This window comes from Mustela putorius, unplaced genomic scaffold (genome assembly GCF_011764305.1).
Source record: "Mustela putorius furo isolate JIRA1106 unplaced genomic scaffold, ASM1176430v1.1 tig00000695_pilon_pilon_pilon, whole genome shotgun sequence".
NCBI classification, from domain to species: Eukaryota; Metazoa; Chordata; class Mammalia; order Carnivora; family Mustelidae; genus Mustela; species Mustela putorius.
In genome coordinates, this window is record NW_025421447.1 from 5,108,407 (window position 1) to 5,134,478 (window position 26,072).

General features: G+C 62.8%; 2 protein-coding genes across 15 annotated transcripts in view; both read left to right on the forward strand.

Annotated features, from left to right (window-relative positions):
- SPNS3 (sphingolipid transporter 3 (putative)) overlaps positions 1–7,006 on the forward strand; it is a 34,204-nt gene extending 27,198 nt beyond the window's left edge. For 9 of the 10 annotated variants that reach the window (XM_013060383.2, XM_013060384.2, XM_013060385.2 and 6 more), the window contains 3 exons: positions 4,230–4,328; positions 4,410–4,581; positions 5,459–7,006. In XM_013060383.2, the coding sequence (XP_012915837.1) occupies positions 4,230–4,328; positions 4,410–4,581; positions 5,459–5,532 (345 nt within the window). In that variant the 3' untranslated portion in view covers positions 5,533–7,006. The remainder of the gene's footprint in view (positions 1–4,229; positions 4,329–4,409; positions 4,582–5,458) is intronic. The other variant, XM_013060386.2, reaches the window with a different exon arrangement.
- Positions 7,007–7,493: 487 nt separating this feature from the next.
- The window catches only part of SPNS2 (sphingolipid transporter 2), a 35,250-nt gene continuing 16,671 nt past the window's right edge, over positions 7,494–26,072 (forward strand). For 2 of the 5 annotated variants that reach the window (XM_045083158.1, XM_045083160.1), the window contains exons 1-2: positions 13,135–13,667; positions 24,755–24,820. In XM_045083158.1, the coding sequence (XP_044939093.1) occupies positions 13,298–13,667; positions 24,755–24,820 (436 nt within the window). In that variant the 5' untranslated portion in view covers positions 13,135–13,297. Of the gene's footprint in view, positions 7,645–13,134; positions 13,668–24,754; positions 24,821–26,072 lie in introns of those variants that run through there. The other 3 variants (XM_045083156.1, XM_045083159.1, XM_045083157.1) reach the window with 2 other exon arrangements.

Below are 26,072 nucleotides of genomic sequence, written 5' to 3' on the forward strand. Positions count from 1 at the left end.
GTGATGCCGCTCTGCCCGGAGTGTGGCCCTCACCGAGCCTTGTGCTCTCTGTGTAGCTCCCCTGTCCCGCCTCCCGCCTCCTGTTAGATGTCAGGGGAGGACTTTGGATGCTGGCGAGCTTTGTTCAGGGCCCCAGACCTGGGCCTCATCCTGCCTCCTGAGGGGCTGGCATAGGGCAGCCCACACCCAGGGGAGCCAGGGAGCCTGGCGATGGGCTGAGTGCAGTCCTGAGGCAGCCGGGGCCAGGGCCTGGCCCACACCTGGACTTCAGCTTTGCCTCTGCCATTTCCTAGCCGCGCGTGATGTGGGCAAGCCACTCTGTGTCTTGGGCCTCAGTTTCCCCATGCGGACAATGGGGTGAGATACTCGTGGGTTATTGTGGGTGTGATGTGACAAGGGTGCCGGCCACAGCTCTGCCTGTTCTGTCTCCTGGCTTCCCAAGGACTCCTGTGCCCTCAAAGCTGAGTTTGAAAGGGCCATGGGGGCCTGCTTGATTACTGCTGTTGACGGAGTGGCTCACTCCCTGCCTAGACATTCTGACCCCCATTCCACAGCCCAGGCTCAGCGGGTGAAGACAGTGCTGCCCTTTGACGCCCTGGGGGTGTATCAGCTGCAGGGCTGGTGGGTCTTTTCTGCTTCTCCCTCCAGGCAGAGGATCTGGGCTCCTGCCCAGACTTGGCTGCGACGAACAGCCTCGGGCCTCAGTTTCCTTCCTGGTGGGGTCAGCCGGGTGGCCTTCAGAAGAGCTCTCCGTACTCGGGAATGTGCGGCCAACATCTAACCTGGGGCTGCCCATTTTAGGCATGGGGACCTTAGCTACCCCCCGCACTGGCATCTTGGGAACCCTGCAGCTTCCTCCACCCCCACAATGCCGCCTGCTTTCCACCCGGCAGCCCTGCAGATATGTGAGAACGGCACCCGTGTCCCCCCTGCCCACCCGGTGTCTGTGTTTGCAGGAATGATTAACCTCCAGGACCTTTGCAGGGCTGTGCCTGTGCTGGGGGCAGGGGAGGGGAGGCGTGGGGGTGTGGGGGTCAGGGCCAGCCAGCCGTGGCCTGACCCAGCTGGCTCTGCTGGGGAGCTGTCTGGAGCTGCCCAGGGGGCTGTGCTCCCTGCCATCCTCCCCAGGCTTGGAGGTAGCCAGTCTCTCCACCCCAGGAAAGCTTTCTGCTCCCCCTTTCCGGAAGCCCCTCCACGAAAGGTCGCCTTTAGACCCTGCGGGGGTCTGGGCTGACTGATCCTTGCAGTCCTTGGAGCTCAGAGAAAGTGGGAGGGCTCCAGGAGGGAGTGCTCTTGGGCCGAAGGCAGGTTGGGGACAGGCTGTGGGGGGTGGGCCGTGTGCCGCAGAGGGGCAGGTGTGGAAGGTGACAGAGGCCTAGAGTGCAAGCAGCTGGGCAGGGAGTGGGGTTTGGGGGGGTAGCTGGAGCCCGGAGGATTGGAGGAAGCTGGTTTCCAGCACTCAGGCAGGGGGGTCCCTCAGGGGCAGGGAGGGTGGGACCGAGAGAGGGGTCTAGCGAGGGTGGGATCCGGGCTAGAAGCCTGCACAGGAGGGCAGGAGGCCCCGCGGTCCAACAGCTGGCTGCCTGCCCTGCCTGTCCCGAGGGTCGCCTGGCATCAGCCTACGACAGCAGCCTGCTCTCTGGCTCCCCGGTGCACAAGGAGAACCCAGGTTCTCCCTGGGGCAGAGATCTCAGGGGCTGGCTGGGCCAAGGGCTGTGGCACCTCAGAGAGCGTAGGAACCGGGTGTGGGGATCTCACATGCTCCTGATGGGGTGCTCCTCAGAGCACCCGGGGGGAACACCACTCTGACACAGCTGGCTCCCAGTCTGCAGACCCCCTGCAGGCTCTGTCCTTGATCCCATACCCCTCTGACGGAGCCCCAAGAAGCCCCTGCCTCCTGAAGGCTCATGAGGGAAAGGGTCTGGCTCCTTCACTCACCTCCAGCAGCCCCTCTCTGGAGGGTTCTGCTCCCTGGGAGGCAGGGGTCGTGTCCCCCCAGGCTGAGCTCCCGGCGCCCCTGACTGATGGCGTCTCCAGCTCTCTCGCAAGGCCCACGAGGGAGGCCTGGAGCTAGGCTCCCCAGGGTCCGCAGCAGGGGGTAGAGCAGAAGTGGAACTCACCATCTCTCCCAGATCAGGTCGGTCCTCTGGGGTCCTCCTCTGCCAATTTCCCCGGTCCCCCCTGAGGGCATCACCGTCCTGTTCTTCCTGCATCCCGGTACTTTCAGTGCGTCCCTGTTCTGCCCACCTGCCCGTCCCATCCCCTCCCCCAAACGCAGCTGGCTGTGAGGGCTGAGTGGGGAACACAGGAGGCAGGCTGCTAGGGAGTGCGTACCTGGTGGTTGCCGCTCTGATGTCCTGTGGGCCCTTGGCCGGTGTGGGTTATGCCCCAGGCTACAAAGGGAACAGCTCTTCTGAGAAAGGAGAGTCAGAAACAGAGGTGCTTTGTCTCAGAATAGAGTGGGCCTGCAGTTTTAGGAACCCAAAGCTTGTCCTAAAATTGCCAGCTTTGCCTGCTCCCCCCACCCCACCGGCGTCATTTGGTGGCAACAGGACAGAACAGGTTGGGGATCCACCACTCCTGCCCCCGATAGCAAGGGACTGGTTTGGGCCCAGCACTTCCCACGGGCATGGAAGGAACCTGACCGAGGGTCCAAGCCGCCGGCGTGGACTTCCCGGAGGCCTACCCTCCAGGACCAGCGGTGCGTAATCCCTTAAGTATGGGCAAGAAGGAGGCACAAGGGGCTGGTGCAGAGCTGAGCTCAGCTCCTTCTCCGGCCTAACGGCAGGTCCCGGTGCAGTGGGGGTGGGCAGGTCCAGCTTCTCTGGCCGCCTGGACAGAGAGGCTCAGTGTCTGGCCCGGCCCCCCCCCACCCCAGCATCGCCCATCCCCCTCCCTCTGCCTCAGCTGCGTGCAGAGCTGAGCTTGTCCTTCTCTCTGCCTTCCAAGCGCCCCACAGTGCACAGAGATCACAGGGAAGGCTCCTCCTTGCTTGTAACAGCAAAGCGGTCGACGGCCAGATCCTGGAAGAGCAGGCTGGGCTATTTCCTGGCAGGGTGACCCTAGAGAGGTGACCCACCCTCCCCGGGGAGAGTTCCCTCATCTGTGACATGGGGATTGTCATCCTACCTCCCTCTTGGCGAGGCTGAGTGGATGTAGATGGGCAGGAGATCTATAAGGCGCAGACAGGAGACATTTCATACATGTCACATATATTCCATCTTCTTGCCTGGGCTCAGGTTATGGACACCTAGGTCTTGGGGAAGGGTCTCTGGGGGGAGTACCTCCCGTTGGGATTGTGTGGCCGCTGCTTGAACCCCTCCCCTGGCTTCCAGCTGGGTTCTACTGGCCTCATCCACTTGGCTGACTTTAAGCAGGTCCCCTCTGAACCTGGCGCCCTGCTGTGCTCCAGGGAGCATGAGGGAACGTGGACAGGGGCCTTGCTGCCCAGACAGTGTGGGGGTAAGGGGAGGACAGGGTGGGGGTGCGCATTCAGTTGGGGTACACACAGGGGCTGTAGGGCAGGCCCCCGAAATCTGGGAAAGTCCATCCTGAACGACAAGTAGGGATGCTCCTGCTGGGCCAGAACGGGGAAGGCTGGTCAGGCAGAAGGGTCTGGAAGTGTTCTGGGGCTGGGGCATTATTTCGGTCTGCTGTCCACAGGAAGAATGGTAACGAACCTGTCCTCCCAGTAGGTCCCCCTGTTTGGGGATGCAGACCCTGAGGTCACACAGCTCCTGAGTGGGGGGCCTGGGATTGGAGCTCAGACATTCTGTTCCAGAATTCATACCCTCTTCCAGGTGTTGCGTGGGGGTCTCTTCAACAGGGCCATCTTTGGTCTCTGCCCAGTGTGGCCTGAACTTCCCTAGAGAAGGGCCCAGCCCTCTGGGCCCCGCCCGGGCACCCACGCGTGCCCATGCGGGCCTGCACTCCTGCCTCCTCGCCCTGAGCTGGGTTACCCCGTCTCTTGAGTCCCAGCCCGGCCTGGTCCCTGCCAGCCTTGCAGCAAGCCCTGGAGGAGTGGGGCCTCATCCCAGGCTGTGGCATCCCCAGCCCTCGGAGGGGCCTGATGTCCCGGTAGTGGGGCGTCGCTGACTCCCTGTGGTCCCACTGACTTGGCCAGCCTGCCTCAGCTCCCGGGCAGTCCAGGCGGGAGCAGGAGGCGGGACGGAGGGGCACCCATGCTCTGCCCTCCTCTGGAGCTCCCCTGACGCCCCTGTGTTTTGCAGTCTGTGGTGGTGCCCCGGTGCCGGGGGACAGCTGAGGCGCTTCAGATCACGGTGGGCCACGTCCTGGGAGATGCCGGCAGCCCTTACCTCACTGGACTTGTAAGGGGGGGTTCCCAGAGGGGACGGGGGCAGTTGCTGCAGGCCGGCAGGCAGACGGGCAGACGCAGCCTGTCTTTGCAGATCTCCGGCACCCTGAGGGCCGCGCGGCCCGACTCCTACCTACAGTCCTTCCTCAGCCTCCAGTACAGCTTCCTGGGCTGCGCCTTCGTCATAGCCCTGGGGGGCGGCTGCTTCCTGCTGACCGCACTGCGGCTGGAGACGGACCAGGCCCGGGCTCGGCAGCCTGGCACAGGTACCCCCAGCCCTTACCCCCCCCCCCCCGCCAGGCTTGGGGCTACGCCTCACGGGAGCAAGCGGCACAGGCCGCCCCGAGCAATCTCACTTGTTAATTTGTCCGTTTGTTCAAAAGTGGCCATTAACCCCCTTGTCCCCCCAGCTATGTGCCAGATGCGGGGGGGGGTGAACACCCAGGGTGCTCTAGGGCAGAAAGACAAGAAACAGACGGGAAGAGCAGAAGACCCGGTACGTTCAGGGTGATCAGTGCTACGTACAGAGAGGCGTAAAGTAGACCAGGGTGGGAGGAGGAACATGTGGGCGCGGCTTTCAGCTCTTGAAAGATTGTCCTAAAGGTCTTCGATGCACAGGTGACCTGGGAGCAGAGGCTTGGAGGAGGTGAGGCAGGGAGCCATGCAGCTCTCTGCGGGGAAGGGGCTCCCGGCAGACAAACAGCCAGTGCAAAGGCCCTGAGGTGAGCCTGTGGCTGACATGTCTGAGGCCTGGCAGGGACTCCAGTGTGGCTGGAGTGGGAGCAAGGGGGGCAGTGGTAGGGATGAGGCCAGAGCAGGCAGCTAGGGGTCTTGTAGGGACCATGGCCTTTACTTTGAGAGGAAGCCTCTGTGCCGTTTCCTGTAGACAGGCCCCGAGGTGTTTTATTTATAGTGCAAAAGCACAACTGTGGTTGCTGTGTGCAGAACAGACTGGAGAGGTCAGCGTGGAAACGGGGGCGCAGGACACTCTGTGTCATCAGGGGAAGCAGTGGGGCTGGGACCTTGGGGGTGGCCTTGAAGGTGAGGAGAAGGAGTCACATCCGGAGCTCGTTCTGAAAGCAGAAGTGAGGGGTTTCCTGGCCTGGTCCCAAGGCACCTTCTGCCTCCCCTTCCCTCCCATAGGGACCTCCGACAGCAAGGACGCCGAGAGCCAAGCCCTGCTTTCCAGTACAGGTTCCGTCGCCGAGAACCTCTGAGGCCCCCACGCCCCAGCGAGGAGGTCCCACTCCCCCTGCTGCACCCCTCCCTCCGGCCCCACAGCCTCAGTGCCCCAGTGCCCATCTGGCCCAGGCTCCAGGACCCCGGCTGAGCCGCACCTGCTGCAGCTTCACACCCAGCCGGGGCGCTGGCCGAGCCTGTGGGCTGTGGATTGAGCTATCGGCACCCTCTGCGGGAGGCCTGGGCCGCTCCAGCCTGGGGCCCTGCGCCTGGTTCCCTGGGCCCTGATTCAAGCGTGGCCTGCACAAAGCCCATGGATTTCTGAACAACCGAGTTATTCAGAGCCTCCAGGTGTCTCTGCTGGGAGTGGGGGCAGGAGAGGAAGAGGAGGGCTGCTCCCCAGCCAGGACCACTCCCTCTGCGGGTCAGGAGGGCACAGGACACCCCTTTGCCTGGGTCACCCTCTGAACAGAAAGGGAGGGTGTTGGAGGGGGGCTTCCACGCTGGTGCTGCTGTGACTTCAAGTCCCCAGGAGAGGCACGTTGGACCCCACAGGGACTCAGCTGCCCTGGGACCAGGCGGGGCTGGGGAGGCTGCTCCATCCCTGGGGCACAGCGTGTGGGCCGGGCTGGCTCTGCGGGACTCACTTGCCGCTGGGTTCGGAGCAGCTGGGCGCAGCAGGAGCCCAGCAGCTTCCAGGCCGGCAGCGCCGGGGCTGCATGTTCTTCCTGCCCCAGGAGCAGGAGCGTCTCTCCACCTCCCCTGGGGCCTGGCCAGCAGAGGCCTGCCTCCCGGCACCAGACTCACGCACCCCTCCTGACCCTTGCTTGCTCTGTGCTCGCCTCCCTGCTTGCCTCCCTGCCCCTACTGCTGGAGGGTGAGCTCTGGGTGCTGGACCCTCCAGCTCAGCCCCACGTCCTCAGCCCTAACCCTCGGGAGTGGCTACCCCGAGGCTGAGCAGCCCCTCACCCGCAGTTTCACCCTTGGAGCTCACAAAATGGGCTGCTCCTGAACTTGTGAGTAACAGCCCACACCTAGTCACACTGTATGCAGGGGTTCCCACATCTCCAAGCAGTTTTCTCCTACCCCCAACTCGTTTCTAACCCTGTGTATCCGGAGATAGGGTCAGAGTCCGCCTGGGAAGGGCTCAGTCCTACAAAGCTGCTCCCCCAGTCCTGCCCACTGGACGGGCCAAGCACGGGTGCTCGACGTCAGCTGTACCCCTGAGTGGCCAGGGGCAAAAACCCAAGGTCCCCGAGCCCCCTTTAGGTTCTGTTAATTGGCTAGACCGGCTCACGGAACCCAGGAAACCTGTTTCCTCGCCAGATCACTGGTTTATACTAAAAGGTGCCACTCAGGAGCAGCCGGCAGAAGCGAGGGCCAGGACGCGCTGCGGGGCAGGGGCAGAGCCACGTGCCCCCTCCAGAACCCCATCCACCCGCATCCCCACGTGCCCACCCTGTCGCTGTTGGCTTTCGTGGACGCTTCATTACTAAGACACCATTGATTAACCATTGGCTTTTGGTGATTGATTCGACCTCCAGCCCATCCGCCGTCTGTCACCAGAGGTCAGGGGATGGGACCGGGTTCTCCCGGCCACCAGCCCCCCTTACGTGGGGCCCAAATGCTCCCTCATTAACAAACAAAAGGCACCTTCAGGTCTCTCAGCATTGAGGAAATTCCAAGAGTTTTAGGAGCTCTGTGCGGAAACAGATGAAGACCAAACGTGTGAGCCCCCAGTCAGACTTGGTTTCTGCTAAGAAGGAGAGGCCCAGTCTGGGGGGGTGGGCAGGATGCCAAGGACCCACTGGGCAGCACCGGCTGTGACCTGGGACGCTTCCTGTGCCTCACACTCCCAGCTGTGTGTTAAGAGGGGTGTTGAGTGTGGCTTTTCCAGCCCCCATTGTGTGATTCTTACAGGCCGGGCCTCGGCCCGTGGAAGCCCTGCTCTGAGGCCTGACCCTTCCACCCTGCACCCCTGGAAAGGAGCCTTGAGAGGCTCCCAAGAGTCAGAATGGTCACCCTACCTCTTCCACCCCAGCGTCCAGCAGCTGGGGAGGATGATCGGAAACAGGTGGTGGGCGGAGACGCTGATCCAACCCTGCCCCTGGACCTCACAGCCCAACACAGGCAGGGAAACGCCAGGCCAGGTGAGGCACACCACCCCTGTGGGCAGAGGAAGGGGTTCTGTCCCCCAAGAGCCTCTGCGCAGGCAGGTTGGGGGAGGAGCTGGCCAACAGCAGGAGAAGGTGTGGGGGAAGGGCAATCCCCCAGGAGAGGGTGGGCCCAGGAGAGGTGCGGGATGGGGAAGGCAGAAGGCTTCTGTGGTCCTGTGGGGCTGTGTGTGCTTTGGGGGCAGGAGAGACTGTCTGGGAGCTGGGACTCGAGTCCTGAACCCCGGGTTTCTCTGACTCAGTGTGTCCCAGGGTTTTGTCACGGGGCTGGGCAGCGTGGGCCTGGCTGGGACTGAGCTGGACAGAATGCCCAGCTTGGAGTTTAGGGTGTTCTCATCTCAAGTTTGGGGGCAGGGTGGGGGCCTGGGCCGGCGGCCTCTGGGAGGTGAGAGACCCGGCCTGCTCTGCCGGCTGTCCTGGCCAGCTGCTCATGCTCCCACACTCCTGTCTCACCGGGCGGTCACTCAGGCCTTGCCGCCCCGGGGCCACAGGTGCCCAACCGCTTAGCTGAGCAGAGGAGTGGTCAACCCATCACACCTGTCTGGCCTAAAGGACAATTCTGAGTAATCCCTGAGGCCTGGAGACTCTTGATAGCCTCATTTGTGGGGCGTGTACGGTCAGCAGGCCCAGGCCCTCAGGCTTGATCCACTGCCTCTGCCGGCTCGTGCCAGACAAAGTGTGCTTTCCAGCTCCCAGGTGTCATCACGGCATGCAGGTGTGTGCCTGTGCTCTTCTCTGTGTCTGCGGGTCAGCAGGGGAGGCTTGGCGGTAGGTCCGCTCTTCCACACGGCCCTCAGGCCTGGAGGATGGGGCACGGGCCTTGAGATGGTCACACCAACCCTCGAGATGGTGTCCCTGCAACACCAAACACGGTTATGTCTGTCCCATCCCCTGGAGTGCCCGACTTTCCTCCCTGTCTGAGTGGGAATGTGGACGTTTGGGTTGAATGTGGCCTCTCGACAAGAGCTGGCAGTTGGGGGGGGGTGGCCACTGGCACTAAGCTTTCCCCGTAACACAGGAGAGTGTGCCCCCTCTATGTGACTCTGTCCGGTGGGGCTGGGGCCTGTGTGCAGAAGGAGCTGAGCGGCCATGCTAGGCAAGGGAGGGATTTGCTGGAAGCATATTTGGGGCTCAGAGAATTAAGGGACACAGTCCAGATTCAGGAGGCTGGGTTCAGTGTATGCCCTCCGTTAAAGGCTCTGAAAAGTCCAGCCCCTCGGTCAGGAAACCTGGTGTGGTCCAGGCATCATGCACAAATGTGGAAGGCCTTTAGCCACCCCTGAGTTCAGGGGAGCCCTCTTACAGGGGACCCTCCCCAAAGGGCCAGACAATCTTCCCCGTTTTCTTGCCACCCCAGTCAGGATTTAAAGCCTGGGGCAAAAGAGTCCAGTGGGACCCTTGGGCATTCCTTGATTTTTAGCTCTGTTAAGCCCAGGAAACCAGGGTGCTGCTGGGAAGGGGGAAGAGACTCTGGATATCAAAACGTAACAGCAGCGGAAGGAAACAAACACAAGCAGTGATGGTGTCCATCATAACCATCTTGGGCAGGCCACGGGCCCCCTCTCAGATGCAGCCTCTTGGCGGGACCGGGACCGGGAAGAAGCTGGGCTCAGGGTCCTTCAAGGGATCCTTTGTTTCTGGTAGTCAGAGTCCCCGATCAGAGGAGACTGAAGCTTCGATCATTTAGAAAGCATTAAAAATGTTCAAATGACAGAACAGGGACTTCTGTGTTCGTGGGGACTCAGCCATCTGTTCTGGGCAGGAGAGAGAGGCAGGGACAGAGCATTCTGAGCAGAACTCGCGAGGCAGGCCCAGGCTGGGGGATGGAGCAGCCTGGATGAGTCCCCTGCATGGCAACGGCAGTAGCCAAGAGGGGCTGCCATCTCCCCGGAGCTGGGTGCTGACTTGGGGGAAAGGTAATCAGAGGGTGGAGGCAAATGGCACATGGATGGTGATGGAGGGTGGAGTCAGTCAGGGAGAAAATGCCTCCTCTAGAGGGGACATGAGAGGAATCTGGGTGGTGTCTGAGTCACTCAGAGCAACAGGGACCCGATGCAAATCAACACACCCTTCCTGCGCACCTGCTAAATGTCATTTACTCATTCAATCAACAAACATGCTCCGTGCACCTCCTCTGCACTGGGCTGTGGGGAGGAATCCGATGGGGAACAGGGCCCTAAGGCTCATGGTTGGGGGGGGTGAGGTGTGCCGTGTGGGGAGTAGACTTCTGTACAAACATAATCAACACAACGAGTTTGGTGGGAAGGAAGCATACACAGGTTACTCAAGTAGCCCAGAGGAGGACATTTTCCAGGTGGGTCAAGGAGGGCTTCCTGGAGGAAGTCCTGATCTGTGCTGGGTTTTTGACGGAAAGGGAGAGGAGTGAGCTGGGTAGACCCGGGAGGCAGAGCCCGACTAAGGGCAGGGAGAGGGGGCTCCCAGGTGACGCTCTCCGTGGTCCTGAATGTCATAGCATTGAGGGGAGACCAGAGACTATGTGCACACACCCCAATTCCTATAAGCTTCCAGGCTCTGGAAAGTGAGATATCCATGAGTTCAGGGGTAAGTTTGAGAGCCTGCCAGTAGGATCTGAGGCTGGAGATCGGCATGGGTCATGAAGGGTTCTGATGGGTCTTGGAGACTGTGTTAAGGAACTTAGAGGTTTTTACCCTATGGGCAGTAGGGAGCCGTGGAAAGGCGGTGTGCAAGGTAGTCATGAGGTCCCGTGTGTGATTTAGAAAGTTATTGGCAAAAAGTTAGGAGGAAAGACTGGAGGGGGGTTTTGGGGCAGATGGTCTTGGGTTGCAAAAAGGTAAGATGTTGAGTTGGGTCAGTGAGCAATGGGACACTGGGGTCTGGAAGACAAAAAGTGGACAGGCCCCAGATGTGGTTGTCAAGGCAGAAGGAGTCCCCCGTGGCCCCAGGTGCCCTCTGCAGTGACAATGAGGAGGACGGTGCTATTTGGCAAGAGATAAGTAATACCAGAATGGCATGGCTTATGGGGAGTTCAGTTCTGATTGTGCTGAGTTCAGGAAGCTGTGGGAGATCTGGGTGGGGGTGTGTGTGAAGATGAGGCCACATCTAGAGATGGAGGTTGGGGTGTCCAGGGCACGTGGGTGATTGCTGAGAGCCTGCTGAGGGCGGGGGTGCCCACTTGAGAAGGGAAGAGGCAGGCCTGAGCCCTGGGGGATGGGCAGAGGGGACCAAGCTCCCCATTATCAGCCTTGGGGAAGCTGGTGTTTCCGAGGATGCTCTGCAAAGCTCGAGACACCATACCAAATGCTCTGTGGGTCATGGGGACACGGCAGCCTACACCTCCCCCTGGGAGACGCACAGTGTATGCCCTCCGTTAAAGGCTCTGAAAAGTCCAGTTCCTCGGTCAGGAAACCTGGTGTGGCCCAGGCATCACACACAAACATGGAAGGCCTTTAGCCATCCCTGAGATCGGGGAGGGACCTTGTGGAGCTCAGAGCAGCATCGTGGGGCAGCAGAGGACGCATTGCATCAGGGGCAGGCACACCTGGGTTCAGTGCAAGTCCCTTTGCTCACCAGGCGTGTGACCTTGGACACATCCCTTCTCTTACGTGGGTCTCGGTCTCTTCACTGGCACTGGAGATAAGGGCCCTGCAAATCGTCTGGCTGATGGTCCGTTGATACTGCCGGAGGCTCTCAGGAGACTGCAGTGATTTGCCCAGGGTCACACCAACCAGTCTTGTCCTCCCTCTCATCCTGCCCTTGGTGGCCCAGGATTCCCCCACATACTTGCTCTATAGAGTGTCTTGGAGTTAAAACCTCAGGAAACCCCACACAGTAAGAAGAGCTGCTCAGAGGACCCCAAATTTGAAGGCTCGAAACTCTGACCTCTTCTCCTGCTCTGGGCCTACTGGGCCCTGGAAAGGAAGTGCTCCCCTTTCTGGTCAAGAGCTTAAACCATCTCCCCAGGCAGGCTATGGCTGGAAGGAGGAGGACTTTTGGTGAGAGGGAAGGGGGCTTGGGGTTGTGCTTTGAGCTGTGGTTGTGTCTCCTTCACAGCTGGACAGCTGGGTGCAGCCCCACAGATGGATGCAGCCCCACAGATGGATGCTGTCCCCTTGCTGGCACACCCCCCCCCAGTTAGTAGGGGACACTGCCAGGACTGAGCCCCAGCCCCAGGGAGCTCCTAGGTCTGTGCTGGCCTGTTGAGCCCGGGTCGTCCCAGAGCGCCCAGCAGAATTTCCCGTATCCAGCTTCAAGCTGGAAAGAGGCAGCCAGGAACTTTCAGAATGGAGTGTGTTTCCTGGCCCTCCCGTGACCGTCATCCACACCCAACACACCGAAGCATATTTTTAGTCACTTTGCAGGATTTAGAACACACCTCAAAGGCGCCAAGAAACACTACCAGCCTGGGGTTAACTCTGTTCTCAGCAGGAAGAGGGTACCTCGTGCTGCCTCACCTCTTAGGTATGCTGTGACTCACCATGGCCAACACTTTCGTGGGACCCGCACCTACCTGTGGACATGGGGTCCAGAACAGACCTCGGTGGGGACGGAGCTCCCATCCCAGGAGGGTGGTATCAGAGTGCAGGGTCAGCACCGACTGGGCCACGAGCTAGCTGGATGTCCATGATGGGGTCTTTTCTGGACGCAGGGACCCATCTGTGAAACATGGTGTACTTCTGGGTTTCCAGGCTCTGTGTAGTGCTGACTTTCTGCCCTCAGCACTTGACATGGGATTTTAACTTCAGCCAAAGCCTCAAACAGATGGAGGGGCTGGGGCTGGGGGTGGGACACAGAACCACAGCTCTTCTGAGATGGGTTGTGGCCCTGAACACGGAAGTGACTCGACCACTCTCCCCGGGAGCAGGACTCGGCCTCCTTCACTGCGGGCGGCGACCACTCAGACTTGCAGACTGAAACCTGTCCTCTCTACCCGCGGGAGAGACGGGCACCCAGAGAGAACTGCGGGCCTGCCCGGGGTGCGTCCCTTCCCTGCGCAGCTGGGAGTCCGCAGCTTGGGGAGGCCCCGTGGGAGCCCCGCTCCCCTTGCCAGGGGCTGCCTCTCGGGGCCCCGGGGGCTCGGGGAGGGTCCCGGCGCGCACGCCCGGAGTGGTACCAGGCAGAGTTCAGGAGCTAGAGCGCGGTTTCCCCGGGGCGGTGGGCAAACAGTGGTCTGCGTCCGGCCAGGCCCCCACCTAGCCCGCGCCGGGCACGCGGCCGGGCTCTCCCCAGGCCGACTCCATCAGGGCGGGGGGCCGCACGGCTGGGCGCCCCGCCCACCGCCCGAGACCCTCTCACCGCTCCCCGGACGCCGCGCGCGGGAGTGGGCAACCCCCAGCCCGCCCCCGCCCAGCGGCAGCGCGGCGCACTGCGCCCCCGTCGGCGGCCCCGGGCAGCACGTGCGGGGCGGGGCCGGGCCGGGCCGAGCCGCGCGCCGATTGGGCGTCGCGCGGTGGGCGGGGCCGGGCCGCAGCTGTCAGCGCTCCGGCGGCGGCGGCGCATCGGGGGACGCGGGCCGCGCGCAGCCGGGCCGGAGCGTAGGAGCCGACGGGCGGGCCGGGATGGTGCAGCGGCGGCTCCGCGGCGCACGCACGCCCTGAGGGGGCCCGGGTTAGGCCCCGCGCCCTCCGCGCCCCCCGCCGCCGCGGCCGGCATGATGTGCCTGGAATGCGCCTCGGCGGCGGCGGGCGGCGCGGAGGAGGAGGAGGCGGACGCGGAGCGGCGGCGCCGGCGCCGGGGGGCGCCGCGAGGGGCTGGAGGTGGCGGCTGCTGCGGGGCGCGGGGCGTGGGCGCCGCTGGAGTTGCGGCAGCGGACGACGAGGTGCAGACGCTGTCGGGCAGCGTGAGGCGGGCCCCGTCCGGACCCCCCGGCGCCCCCGGCACCCCCGGCTGCGCAGCCGCTGCCAAGGGCCCCGGCGTTCAGCAGCCCAAACCAGCCAGCCTGGGCCGCGGACGGGGGGCAGCTGCGGCCATCCTCAGCCTGGGCAACGTGCTCAACTACCTGGACAGGTACACCGTAGCAGGTGAGCGGGTGCCCCCGCCCGAGAACCAGGACCCCCGCCTGGAGGCACCCCGGGAAGCCTTTGGTCCTCTGGTCCCTGTATTCCAGCCTTATGTAGGTTTCTGAGGGCTCAGTGCTCTGGCACAACTGGGGCAAACACAGGTCCAGTCCACAGACCGACTCCTCGCTCCCCACAACCCCGCGCCGCCGAACCAGGGGCCAAAGGAGTCCCCATCCCCGGAGTAGCCGGCGCGTCCTCGCCAGCCCTTGACGTCCCATCCCTTGTCCTCTTCTCTGAGAGTATCCTCTGCGTGTCTCTGTGTTCTCGCCTCCGCGCCCCCTCCCGCCCCAGCCGCAGGTTCCCCGGCCTCTCTTCCCCTTCCCCCAGCCCGGGCGGTCTGTCGGGCCCTAGCGGGTCAGCTCCTTCCTTCCTCCGCCGCTCCACTCCCCTGCGTGCGAGCAGCGAGTGCGCGCGCCCCTTGCGGGTGTGCGCCAGGGGAGACCGGGTGTGTGCGCGCGGGCGGCGCGGATCTGTGTGTGAGCGCGTGGCTGACAAAGGCTGGGGCTGCGGGGAGCGGAGGGAGGGGCGGGGCGGGTCCGCGGCGCCTGGGGACCCAGGATGCGGTTTGCAGCTGGCCCTGGCTACAGGCCTGAAGACGCCTCCCCCTGCTCTGTGGCGCTTGGGGCCTGGGGTAGGGCACAGGCCGCTGGGGCTGGAGAGGGGGCTGCCGCGTCCCGTGGGAGCGTCTCTGGGAACCCGCCTTGGGGTTGGGGTGGGGGTCGATAACCCTGCTGGTTTCTAGTCCCAGATTTGCCTCTCAGGTGCTTGGTGTGTGACCTTGGGCCAGTCTCAGTGTTTAGGTCTGTTTCCTGTTGGTGAGGTGGTTGATCCCTGGGCCCTGGGGGGATGGACCGGGCTTCTGGGGTTCTGGCTGCTTACTCCCCCTCCCCCGTTCTCAGGGCTCTGCAAGTAGGGCCCTTCCGTGGACTGAGCTGCCTCTAGGTGAGAATGGTGTAACCTTGAGAGGAAAGCACTCTGGCCAGCGGGTATGGGGGCTCCCTGCAGGAGAAGAGTGGTGACTACACATGGCACCTGGGCCCAGAACCAGCCCAAGCACAGCCTGGCAAGAATCTGGAACAACCAAAAGGAAAAATGAGAGAGAGGGAGAGAGAGATAGGAGGAGGAATTTTGGACATACTGTAAAGAGAACTTTGTAGGTTGGGGGAGAGGAGAGAGGAGAGTCCTGATGTAAACTGTGTGGCCCTGGGTCTCCTTCCCTTCTCCTGGCCTCAGTCTCCTCTGTTGAGTGGGGTTTTGTGTCAAGTTAAAGGGAAGAGCTCTGATGGGAGATCCTCCCCCACCCCCCACGCTCAGAACGCCCTGGCCCTCCGTTCTCTCCTGTTCCAGGGAGCTGGAAGCGGGTGCCTGTGGCACCAGATCCTGAGCTGGGCCATGTCCAGGAGGCTCTTGGGTCAGCTCAGCAAGAATACTCCGGACATGCTGCCTGGGACCTGGGAGCTTAGGTGTCCCCCTAAAGTGGGGAGAAGTCAGAGAACGCTGGGGACTTCTGAATATAGATGAGACTGAGGCCCCCGTGCCCCTCATGTCCGAGATGGCCAGGGAGGTCGGATGAGGCTGGCACTTGACCCCCAAGTAAGCCTCGGTCTGGGGGGAGACTTCCCAGTTCCCGCTGGACGCTGAATGGAGCTGCTTCTGGCATTGTGACACTTTACTGCTTGTTTTTTTCCGGCCCCAGACCACCCCTCCCTGGTGTTCTCAGGGACACTGACTCTGCCAGGGACTGAGGGGAGGGGGTGGGATCAGGGAGCTGTGGGGCTTATCTGCCTAGCCCTCCTCAGGTCCCAGAGTTAGCATGGGAGCACGAGATAGGAAATTTCGAGTGAATGGGTAAGGGGGGGATGGAGAATGGCAGTTAAGAGGGGCGTGGGGCCGTGGGGAGGAAGGCCCGGAAAACCCTGTGCAAACAGCAGGCCTGAGCTGCCTGTCCCTCCCTGTCCCGGCCGGCCCCTCCCCCAACACCCAACAACATACACAGATTTCCTCTCCGGATAAGCCTGGCTCCCTCTCCCTCTCTTTATGGCAGACTCCCCCAACGCCCCTGTCCTGAGTTCAGTTTGTAGGAAGATTCCTGTCTCTATGACAACTGGTACAGCGTGATGTGTTTGGTGGGGGAGGGCAGGAGAGGGCTCATCCTAGGCCCGAGTCTACCTGTCGCTGGCTGCCCCAGCTGGGACACGGGAGGGGAGGCAAGCCCTGAATGGCTCGGTGGTCTTTGACATTTGGCCCACCTGGCCCTGAGAACCTCCCCCACGTGGCCCTGGCCTCCTCGTCAAAGAATGGAGAGTTTCCGTCTCTCTCTTTAAGCTGTCTTGCGCCTTTCTGTCTTTATGGTAGGGGCCAGCTCTGTCCAGAAGAAATACCATGCAAGCCACATACATAATTTAAATATTCCTAGCAGCCACATCAGAAAAGTAAGAAGAAATAAGTGAATTAATGTATTTTATTCAACCCGCTCTATCTGAAAGTGTCACCGTGTCATTCATATAAAAGCTATCCATGGGACAGCTCTCTCTTTCTTGCATACTGACTTTTGGAACACGGCACGTGACCTACAGTTGCAGCTCATGTCAGGTGGGTCCGGCCCATTTCAGGGGCCACGGCGGCTGGGTCACTGCGGTGGGTGGCACGGACCCCATCTTTGATGCCAGAGTTGGAGTCAGGCTCTTCAGCTTCCCAGCTGGGTGACCTTGGGGGTGTCCCCTGAGCCTTGCGGTTGCCACGTCCTCCTCTCTACCTCCTGGGTTGGGGGAGTCCGGGAGGATGTTCTTAAGCACCTGAGCCAAGCAGACCCCCAGGAGAGCTGCACCCTGTCAGTGCCATCCCTGCCGGGCCTCTGCACCCGCCGGGCCGGCCCTGCGCCCTGCCCATGTTTGTGTGGCATAGTCCCTTCCAGGTCCCTCTGAGAACCCCTCCCTTCTTCAGCAGGCCGGTCTCCATCCTGGGAACTGCGGCAGCATCTGGCTCTGTCCCCGCATTCCCAGCTAATTATGGCCTCTCCTCCTCCCCATGAGAACCCCCTGAGGGCAGCAGGCCTCAGAAGCAGGTGAGAAGGGCCCAGCCCTGGCCCTGGCCTTCCTTTTGGGGTGGCTTCAGCTGGGTAAAATCAACGTAGCCCAGCAGTCCCCTCTAGATGCTTCGGGCCATCTGCTGTGTGCGCAGAGGGGACAGGCACCTATTAAAGCTCGCAGGGCGAAACAAGCGGGACCAGGACCCCACCCCCTCCCAGGGCAGCGTCCTCTTGGTGGTGGTGGTGGGGGTGCACAGCCCCTGCTTCCGGCCAGGGCAAGGGCCCTCTGAGCAGGTGCACTGTGGCTCTGCTCCCAGGGCCCCTGCTCTCCACTCTGAGTCCAGTCATGGCTAGCAGCTCAGGAGGAAGAGAGGCCCGTCTAGCGAGGGTCTTGGGGTCCCTCTCCCCAGGTCTGTGTCCTGGTGCCAGGGCTGCCTCTGGGCTCCCCCTCTTCCATCTGTGAAATGGAAGCAGAGCCAAGGGTGTAGGAGGCATCATTGGGCTCCTGGAGACGGGCCCAGCCGGAAGCGCTGGTGCAGGCCTTGTGTACCGCCGGAGAGTGGCTGTTGGGAGAGGAGGCTCTGCCCCAACTTCCCTGAGACCCGGTTTTCTTTGCCTCTGACCCAGCCTGTCATGGACGGGGCGCTGGAACTGGGGCAGGGTAGGGGCTGCAGAGGAGAGGCAGAGCCCTGCCTGGGGGAGCCCTTTCCTGGCGAAGAAGCCGTGGCTGTGGCCCATGGCAACTGCTCCTCAACACAAACCCAGGAGGGCCCATCGGCCTGGCAGGACACCTGAGCTGGGGGTAGGATGGGGTGGGGGGTGCTGCCAGCCTGGGCTTCTGGCTACGGTCAGCCTGGCTGAGTCTGTTTGGGGCTGACAGATGGGGAGGCAGAGGCCCAGGGCCTTGTCCAGGGTCACTTGGCTGGGTGGAAGCCAGGTCAGGCTCCCCGCTTTGTGGCTATCTTTGTGGATAGAGATGGTCCACACCTCGGGGGGCCTCATCCCCTTGGGTGGCCCGGCTGCGGCCACGTCAGCGGTAACTTCTGCCGGGTGCGGTGTCCCAGGGCCACATTCCAGAGGGCCTGTCTGGCAGGCCAGCAGGCAGGTGAGCGGCCGGGCTGGCCTAGACCGCCAGGGCCAAATGACTCACCGCCAGTGCCCGTCTCCACACCTTCCGGCTGCGCTCTGGGCCTGTCAGTGGACATGCCTTGAACACGCTACTTGGTCTGGGACCCAGGGCATTACTGGCCAGCTCTGCCTCTGTTTCCTGCTTTGTGAGGAGTGGGAGGGCTGCAGATCCCTGAGGGGGTCAGAGAGGAGGGGCTCCCATCCTTCCCCGGATAGGAAGGGGCTTGGGTTTCTGCCTGGGTATGGGGGCCTGAAGCCCTGCGGCAGAGGGGATGAGAGCAAGGGAGGTGACAAGGGCCCTGGCTGGGTCCTCAGGCTCCCTGTGTGGCCCTGACTGTCCCCATCTTCCCAGCCCAGCTTCCTGTTTCTGGCTGTGTCAGACCTGCTGTGTCACCTAAGGCAGAGCCTGACCCTCTCTGAGCCTGAGTGCACCATTGATGGTTCTGTCCCTCCCTTTCTGTGGTTAGGGTCTTGCTCCCAAAGGTAGTGTGAGGCCCGTGGTGCCTGCTGCCTGCCGCCCCTGCTACCAGCTCTGCCTGTGCCCTCCTTCCCCAGGACAACCAGGCCAGTTCCCCAGTGGCTGCTAGCAGCTGAGCCCAGTCTCCCCTGGGGGGGTCTCCGTGGTGCCTTGGCCTCCTTCCGGAAGGCTTCCCAGCTTCCAACCACAGCCTTCAGCACACCTGCCCCATTTCAAGGGGCCGACCTTAGTCGTCTGCACTGGGGGCTGGCCAAGGTGTGGCCAGGTGCCAGGGGTGGTTAGATCCAGTCCCACCTCAACCCGCGGGTTCTTTTAGGCTGGGGGCCCGGGTGGGTTCGGATGACCCTGCTGAGGCCTGGGTCCTCGTGCTGGGGCCAGTGAGGTTCTTCTCTCCCCACCACAGCATACAGCAGGCTGTGGGCCCTGCGTGAATGGGAAGGATGGGGGGACGTGGTCCGGGGGGGGCCCATCTGCCTCCACCCCCAGCCCTGGCGGAGGGGTCTCATTGCCCCATGTGGGGCAGAATGGCTTCTGTATGTTCGGGAGGTGACTCTTGGGTCTCCTCTGCAGGCTGGTCCTGGGCCACACGGTGAGAGCCTGGCCCTCTTCTGGCGGCAGGGAGGCTGGTGACAGGAGCCCTGAGCGTAGCTGGGTGAGGGGCAGAGCACCTACACTGTTGCAGAAGTGAGCAGCATGGAGGCTGGGAGGGCGTCCCCTCACAGGGGTCCCTCCGCTGCCCTGGGGCCCGGACTGGGGCTGTGCCCTGCCACCGGCGAGCTCTGTGTGCTCCTCACGGTCCCGTCCCCGTCCTGCGCGGGTTTGCCCAACAGGCTCCTGGGAAGCAAGGAGCACAGGCTGTGTCTGGGCCGCTGCCGTTGCCGGGTCACTCGCTGTTTCGAGCAATCATGTGGGCAGTTGGTATGGAGGTGGGAAGGGGCGTTAGGTGAGGTGAGGGACACTGGCCGGTCCCCGCCTGGCCCGGCAGCCTCTGCCCCACGTTCCCTTCTGAATGTCCATCTAGTGTCTGAGAGGTGGGAGCCGCCATGGGTCTCAGCCGCTAAGGCTTTATCTCCCCCTACCCCCGGCCTCATCCAGGGTCTGTGGGTCAGGATAAGTGTGGCCCTGGTGGTCTCGGGAGAGTCCCTGAGCCGGGCCAGGGGCAGGGGTGGGGGCGTGTCAGGGAAGGAGTGGCTGTGCAGAGCCCCCAAATTACTAAGGCCAAATCGGTTCCAGGAAAGCTGGCCCCAAATGATAGACTAGAACCTCGGGACAGAGGCCAGGCCGCCTGTCCCTGCCCACTCTGGGCACAGAGACTCGGTGGGATTGGGGAGGGCCCTGAGCACGGGGGTTTGGACGGTGGGGGGGTGCTCCTTCCTAGCACCCACGGGAAGGGGCTGCTGCAGCTGCAGGGTCTTTAGGGTCACACGCTTGGGTCTGGGTCCTCTAGGGAGGAGGTGGGGCCTCTCCACGGGGCTGACCCTGAGGTCCCTTCCTGCCTTGTCAGCCAGGGGCTGGGGGCCTCGGCCTCATGGTCCCTGTAGAGAGCACTGCCGAGCTGTTCTGACAGAATGCCCCAGATCTATCCAGTGACGTGGGGGTAGTGGTCAGCGGACCTGGGTGTGTATATGACAAGTGTGGAGGCTGCAGGGATGGGGGGTCCTGGGGAGCTGTCTGAGGGGCAGTCCGAGGCTCAGAGCACAGGCCAGATGCTCCCGGAAGTCCCTCAGTTCCTCCCCAGGGGATGGGCAGGATGTGGCCCCACGGAAGCTCTGGAGGCAGGTTAGAAGCGACTGCGCATGAAAGTGGGTCCGGCTCAGGGACAGCCTTGGCCAGTCCCCTCGGGCTGGGGGCGGGGTGGGGGGGCGGTGCCCACAGGGCCCGCCTGTGGCTCGCAGCCTTAGCCTTCCAGAGCCAGGTCAGCGTAGTCAGGCCCTCGGGCTCCTGTAATTACTGGGGCGGGAGCTCTGGCTGAGCCTTGGAGTGGCAGTGATCCTCCCAGAGCAGCCACTCTGAGCTCTCCACAGGGGACCCAGTCCCTCTGAGAGGGACCAGCCAGTGGCAGGCGTGGCCCATCCCTTCCCAGCCCCAGCCCCTGTCTTTCCTGCCATTTGCCCCTTTTTGGAGAAAAGAACCGTGAGGGGGGACTTCGCCCTGCTCTTTGGTCATGGCCGAGGCTCCTGTCCCTGAGGACATTTCGTAACTTACTGATGACCTATTGTGTGCCAGGCTATGTTCTAAGCACTTTGTACTGATTAATGCACGGAAGCCTCACAACCAGGTGACTCAGATCTTAGAATTAAGACCTATCACCGAGGATGATACAGACACAGAGAGGTTAAGTAACTTGCCTGAGGTCACACAGCAGGATAAGTGGAGAAGCCAAGATTTTAACCCAGATGGTCGGCCTCTGGAGGCCGTGCTCTTGGGAATTCCGCTAAGCTGTCTGCTGCTCTGAAAAAGGCAGGGTGAATGTGGGGTGTGGGCATTTGTGTTTGGGGGCATGCCCAGCCCTGGCTGACAAGGTGGGAAGGAACCTCAGGGTCATGTGGTCCCAGACTTGCATCTGAGGCTGGTCTGGGCTGGGGGCTCCTGAGGTCAGTGTGATTTCCTCTTCTACCTTGGTCTTGGGGAGGCCTCTGTGATTGCAGCAGGTTAGGATCCGGATCTGGCTTCTCTGCGGTCTCCTGAGGACCAGCAGTGTGTGTGTGTGGGGGTGACACTGTGAATATCTGTGACCAGGTCCGGCGCCAACTCTTCAACAAGAGCATCAGAGGAGGGAGTCGGGGGCAATTGGGAGACATGACCTTGGGTCTGGGCCCTGGACACGGGTGGAAGCGCCCCCCCACACCCCAGGAGGAGGGCCCAGCTGTCGTCAAGGCTCAGAAGCCTGAAGGCTGGGACGAGCATCTCACAGGGGTGGCACGAGGCAGCCGTCACCCTCAGTTAACCCAGGGAGCACCGTGGGGGTAGCGTTACTGATACTGGGGTCGGCCAGTGAACGGAGAGGAACTGGTGGGTGACTCTGCTCTCGCCAGAGCTGGCGGCTGCCGGGCCTCAGTGTCTGCTCCTGAGCCCGGGACTCAGGTGGAGATGGACAGTGCAGGTGAGGTCAGACTGCAGAAGGGTGCTGGAGCCCCTGGAGGAGGCCGGGTACAGAAGAAGGGGGACTCTCCGGGGTCACTCATGGGGCTGCAGGGGGATGGGGCTCTGGTCTGGGGAGCGCCATGGGCCACTCTGGATGGGGAGGAGGGTGGGGCCAAGCCACCAGGAAGGCTGGTTTCAGGGGAGAAATGGAGAGGACACCGAGTTGGGGGCAGGGGGACTCATACCGACTCAGCTATGAAGGAGGGCGAGGGAGGAGCGGCCGGCAGAGGGAGCGAGTCAGGACAGTTTCCACCACCAGGACAAGATTAGGGGCTGCCGTGCCGGGGGCAGAAGGGAGGCCCAGGCCAGGGGTGCCCCAGGGCAGCGTCCCCAGGGGGCAGGAGGGACGGTTGGCTTTGGGTGAGAGGCGAGACCCTTGGTGCTTGGGAGGAGTGTAACTGGGAGTCAGTGGGCGAGCACATTTCCTTGGGCCGGGGAGGAGGCCCCTGTGCAATGATCCTGACTGTGGGTCGAGAGGCTGGACTGGCAGCTGTGGCTGTGTGGTGGCTGGGGGCTCCACTTGGCACGCCCCAGGCTGGTACAGGGGCTTGGCCTGGGCTAAGGAGGCTGCTCCTGGGCGGGAGGCCCGTCCTGTGACCCCACCAAACCTCAGCCTCCAGGAAAGAGGCTAAAAATAAGGCTGTGGTGGGAAGAAGGGAGGGGTGTGTGGGCCCGAGCCAGGCTGGGGCCCAGAGGAAAATCCGAGACAACCAGCGGGCTGCTGTGACACATGCTTCCCGAGCCAGCGGCCAGCAGATCTCACCCGCCTGTGGCCGTAGCCCCTTCCTGGCCACTAAGAGGGAAAATGGCCCCTTAAAGCTTCCATGAGGCCCTGTTCCCAGGGAGGGTTCTTCCTGGAGCTCAGGCTGTGGACATAAGCCCAGGCCCTGGGGTGCTGGGCTCCTTTGTCTTGGGCTCTGGCCGCCCAGGAGTTCCAGGATGTCCATCTAGATGTGGAAAAGTGTTCTTCCTCCTTCCCAGGAGCCCTGTGCATCAGAGGTGGTCAGGGGAGGCTTCCTGGAGGCAGAGGCAAACTCTGGGACTTGAAGAGCTGCAGGGGTGAGGCATGGTTAGTCAGGGGGCTAGGCAGGACATGCCCCAGGGAAGATGCAGGAGTGTTTTGATTTGCTGGGGACATATGCCGTCTTCGTGACAACCATCTTGCTATGGCCTGCCTCTCCCAGGGCGGCCCCCTGCCCTTGTCTTGCAGGGGCCCAGGGAGAGGCCTACTCTCCTGCGACCCCCCCACTGCACCTGTCCGTAAGCACACGGAACCTGTGACGTGTCTCCTTTGGGGGCTGCAGATGACCTGTCACCACCCCCCCCCACACAGCTCTGCAGCAGCTCCTGCTGGAGGGGGCCATGGAGAGTCCACTCACCCACTGTCTCTGTCCACAACTGGGGGGCCGATGAGAGCAAGGCACATGCAGAGGCCGAAGGACACGCTTTCATGTTTGCTAACAGACCTGGTGTGTCTCCTCTCCGACCCTTACATGCCGGGTGACTCATGTAACATGCAGCACGGGGTCGAAAATCCTAGGTAGCCTCGGGTTAGAAGAAGCACGTCCAGAGCCTCTCACGGGGCTCAGACCTTAGTGGCGACCACACCTGGTGGCCCTTAGTTCCTAGCAGCGGCGAACCCAGAGAGTGCATATCCATGTCCATAGGCGCCTTCCCCATAGAACTCGCTAGTCCGAGTGTGACGAGGGCTAAAGCAGGAACGGCAGGGGCACCTGACTTATTGAGGGTGACGGGAGGAGAGAAACCGGGAAGACTTCCCAACGGAAGAGGCGCCTGAACTAGTCTTGAAGGAGTGGCCGGAACAGCACCGTCCCCAGGGTGGATGGGGATGGGTGGGCGGTCAGGGTGCCGCAGAGAGCCTGAGGGCTGCAGCATGGCATGGGGGCGCTGGTATTCCGAGTGTGGCTGACGTGAGGTTGGAGGGGCTGAACCTGCAGCCTGTAGCCTGGTGAAGGCCAGGGTCCTTGTCTGGGGCACTGGGGAGCCATGGGAGAGGCTGGCAGCTTGAGAGAGGGTGGGCAATGGAGGGCCCGGCTCAGGAGTGGGCACGGATAGTCTGTGGGGCTGGGAGGTGAGCGCAGGTGGTTCCCTGAGGTGGGGCCCCTTGGTAGCCCCGCTGTCCACAGGCCCCAGACAGGCCCCCGGCCTCCGCCTTCAGGGCATGGCCACAGCCCGCCTTGGTTATTAAGTCATTAACTGGGCCTCACACAGCCTCTTCATTATGGGTAATTATGGCAAATCCACTCAACGTTCACAAGGAGGTGGCCAGTGTTTCCCGGCTGTCAGGCCGCATCCCAGGAAATGACTCTTGGGGGGACAGCCGCCAGTGGGCGCCTCCGGCAGGCCCGGGGCTGTGGCTCTGCCCACGTCACTGCTGTGTGACTTGGGGCGCGGGGCTGAGCTCCACCTGCTTCAGTTTCCCTGTTTGTCTGGGGGTGGGGGAGAGTCCCGGCCTCGTGGGCCGAGCTTGTAAGGTTGTGTGGGCCCTGAACTGGGAAACCGGTTATGGTGCAGAGGTGGGCCCCGTCGTCCTCACTATCATTGCGACGAGGGCCGGGGGTCCCCCGCAGGCAGGCCCCGTCATCTCCTTGGCATGGGGGGCTTCTCCTCCTCTCTCCCCGTCCCTTCTCTGTGCACATGTGCGGGGGCCCAGCCCCCTGCGGTCCTCTGTGAGAAGCAGGGCTGGGGGTCTCCTGGCTCAGGAACCCAGTGGAGCTCTGGGAGAGGGAGCGGTGTGCAGGAGCTGGCTGGCCCGTGTGGCCATGGCTGCTGCTGACTTTAGCTCTCCTGCTTGTGCCGCTGCTCCGCCGCTCGCCCCGCGACAGGCCCAGTCCTCGTGGGAGAGTAGATAGAAATGGCTGGGACTTGGGAGAAGGGCCGGCAAGGCCTCGAGGGGTCTCCTTCCCCCCAGGAAGCCTGGAGCCCCGCCTGCTTCCCTCGGCACCTCAGCTCTAGTATCGGGAGAGTGGGGGTGCTGGTAATCACCTCGGGGACAGCCGGGCGGGCGTGTGCACGTGCAGGGGAGCGGGTGTGAGCATGGCCTGCGACCCCTCTGCTGCTCCTCGGCTGGAAGACCTCCTTAGTGACTGTTGGGGGCTTTGTGGCCTCCCCTGAGGGCAGGGCCACAGGCAGGCGGGAGTTCCAGGCCAGCAGGTGGGAGCCGGGTTGGGGACAGAGGGCCGGGTGTGGCTCAGGGGGAGAGGGGAGGCCAGATGTGACCTGTAAGCACCCTCTGTCTTCCCCTCACAGGCGTCCTTCTGGACATCCAGCAGCACTTTGGGGTCAAGGACCGTGGCGCCGGCTTGCTCCAGTCAGGTGAGGCCCGCTGCCCCCCACCAGGCCCGGCACACCTGCTGGGCCCTTCCCTGCTGGCCTCTCCCTGACTCGAGGGAAGGGATGTGTGCTTCATGTCCACATCTCATGGCCGAGGCTCCTAGAAGACAGCTTCCCCGAGCCTCTCCCTCTTTCTTGTAAAACAGACAAAGAACAGTCTGGGGGGTCAGTGGGGGACAGACAGGGGTGTGGTCCAGGTCCGGGGCCCTGGAGGTGACCCTTCCTTTGAGGTCTGGGGCCTCCTCAGGAGCCGGTGGTCCAGGGCCTGCCCTGAGGCTGCTGGAGGGACTTCATTAGGTTGCTGTGCAGGACGGTGTCGGGGAAGCCTTGGTGACCATGTCTCCGCAGCACACCCCCTCCCTCCCCCGGCTGCTTCCATTGCCCGTTGGGCTGGGAATCCTCTCCCAGATGTAAAAGCAGGAAATCCCCTTGGCCGGTCCCAGGCAAGGGCCTGAGAGCCTGGGTCCGGGGTGAGTTCTGGGCCTGATGTCCTCTGCCCCCTGGGCTAGGGCAGTGTGGCAGGCCGTGAGCCGTTGTCCCTGCCTATCTGCCCCTTGCGGCTGGGCCCATGTGTCCTTTGCCCCTGCCTGACCCACCCAGTGCCTGAAGCTGGCCGTGTGGCTGTGGGCCCAGTTCATTTGGCTCCGGTTCCCTTTGGCCCTGGAGTCGTGGTCAGATGTGTGGGAGGAAGTCCGTGGTGTGCATTCCAGAGTGTGAACCCCTTGCCCGGCCCAGGCTCCCCAGGGAGGGCGGGGTGGAGGGAGCTGGCCCTGTACAGGAACCTGCCTGACCTGTCTCGGTGGCATTCCAGGGAGGGCTGTGCCAGGCCTCCGTGGCCTCCATGAGCCCCCAGAGCATCACCACTCAGCCAAGCCCTGCAGCCTGGGCCCGTTCCCAGGTAGGGTCCTCGGGGCACAAAGGGAGGGCCTGGTGGTTATCGGGCTCGGCTCGACAGACGGCTGAGTGAGCTGGCGCAGGGGCAAGGCTGTGGGGTCCGACACCCTAAGCGCAGCCAGTCCCCACCACTGCCCCCAGCACTGCGCTGAGGACATGAGGCCACACCCATCCCCTGGTCCTTTCCTCTGGCCAGGCCTCCCAGCGGGGCCAGAGCCAGTCAGCCACCCCCAGGACAGGCGCAGCCCACCTCCCGGGCTCTGAGCACACAGTAACCACCACACAGCCTGGAAGGGAGCATTTCGGCTGGATGTCGTGGGGGTGGGGCTGGGAAGGCAGG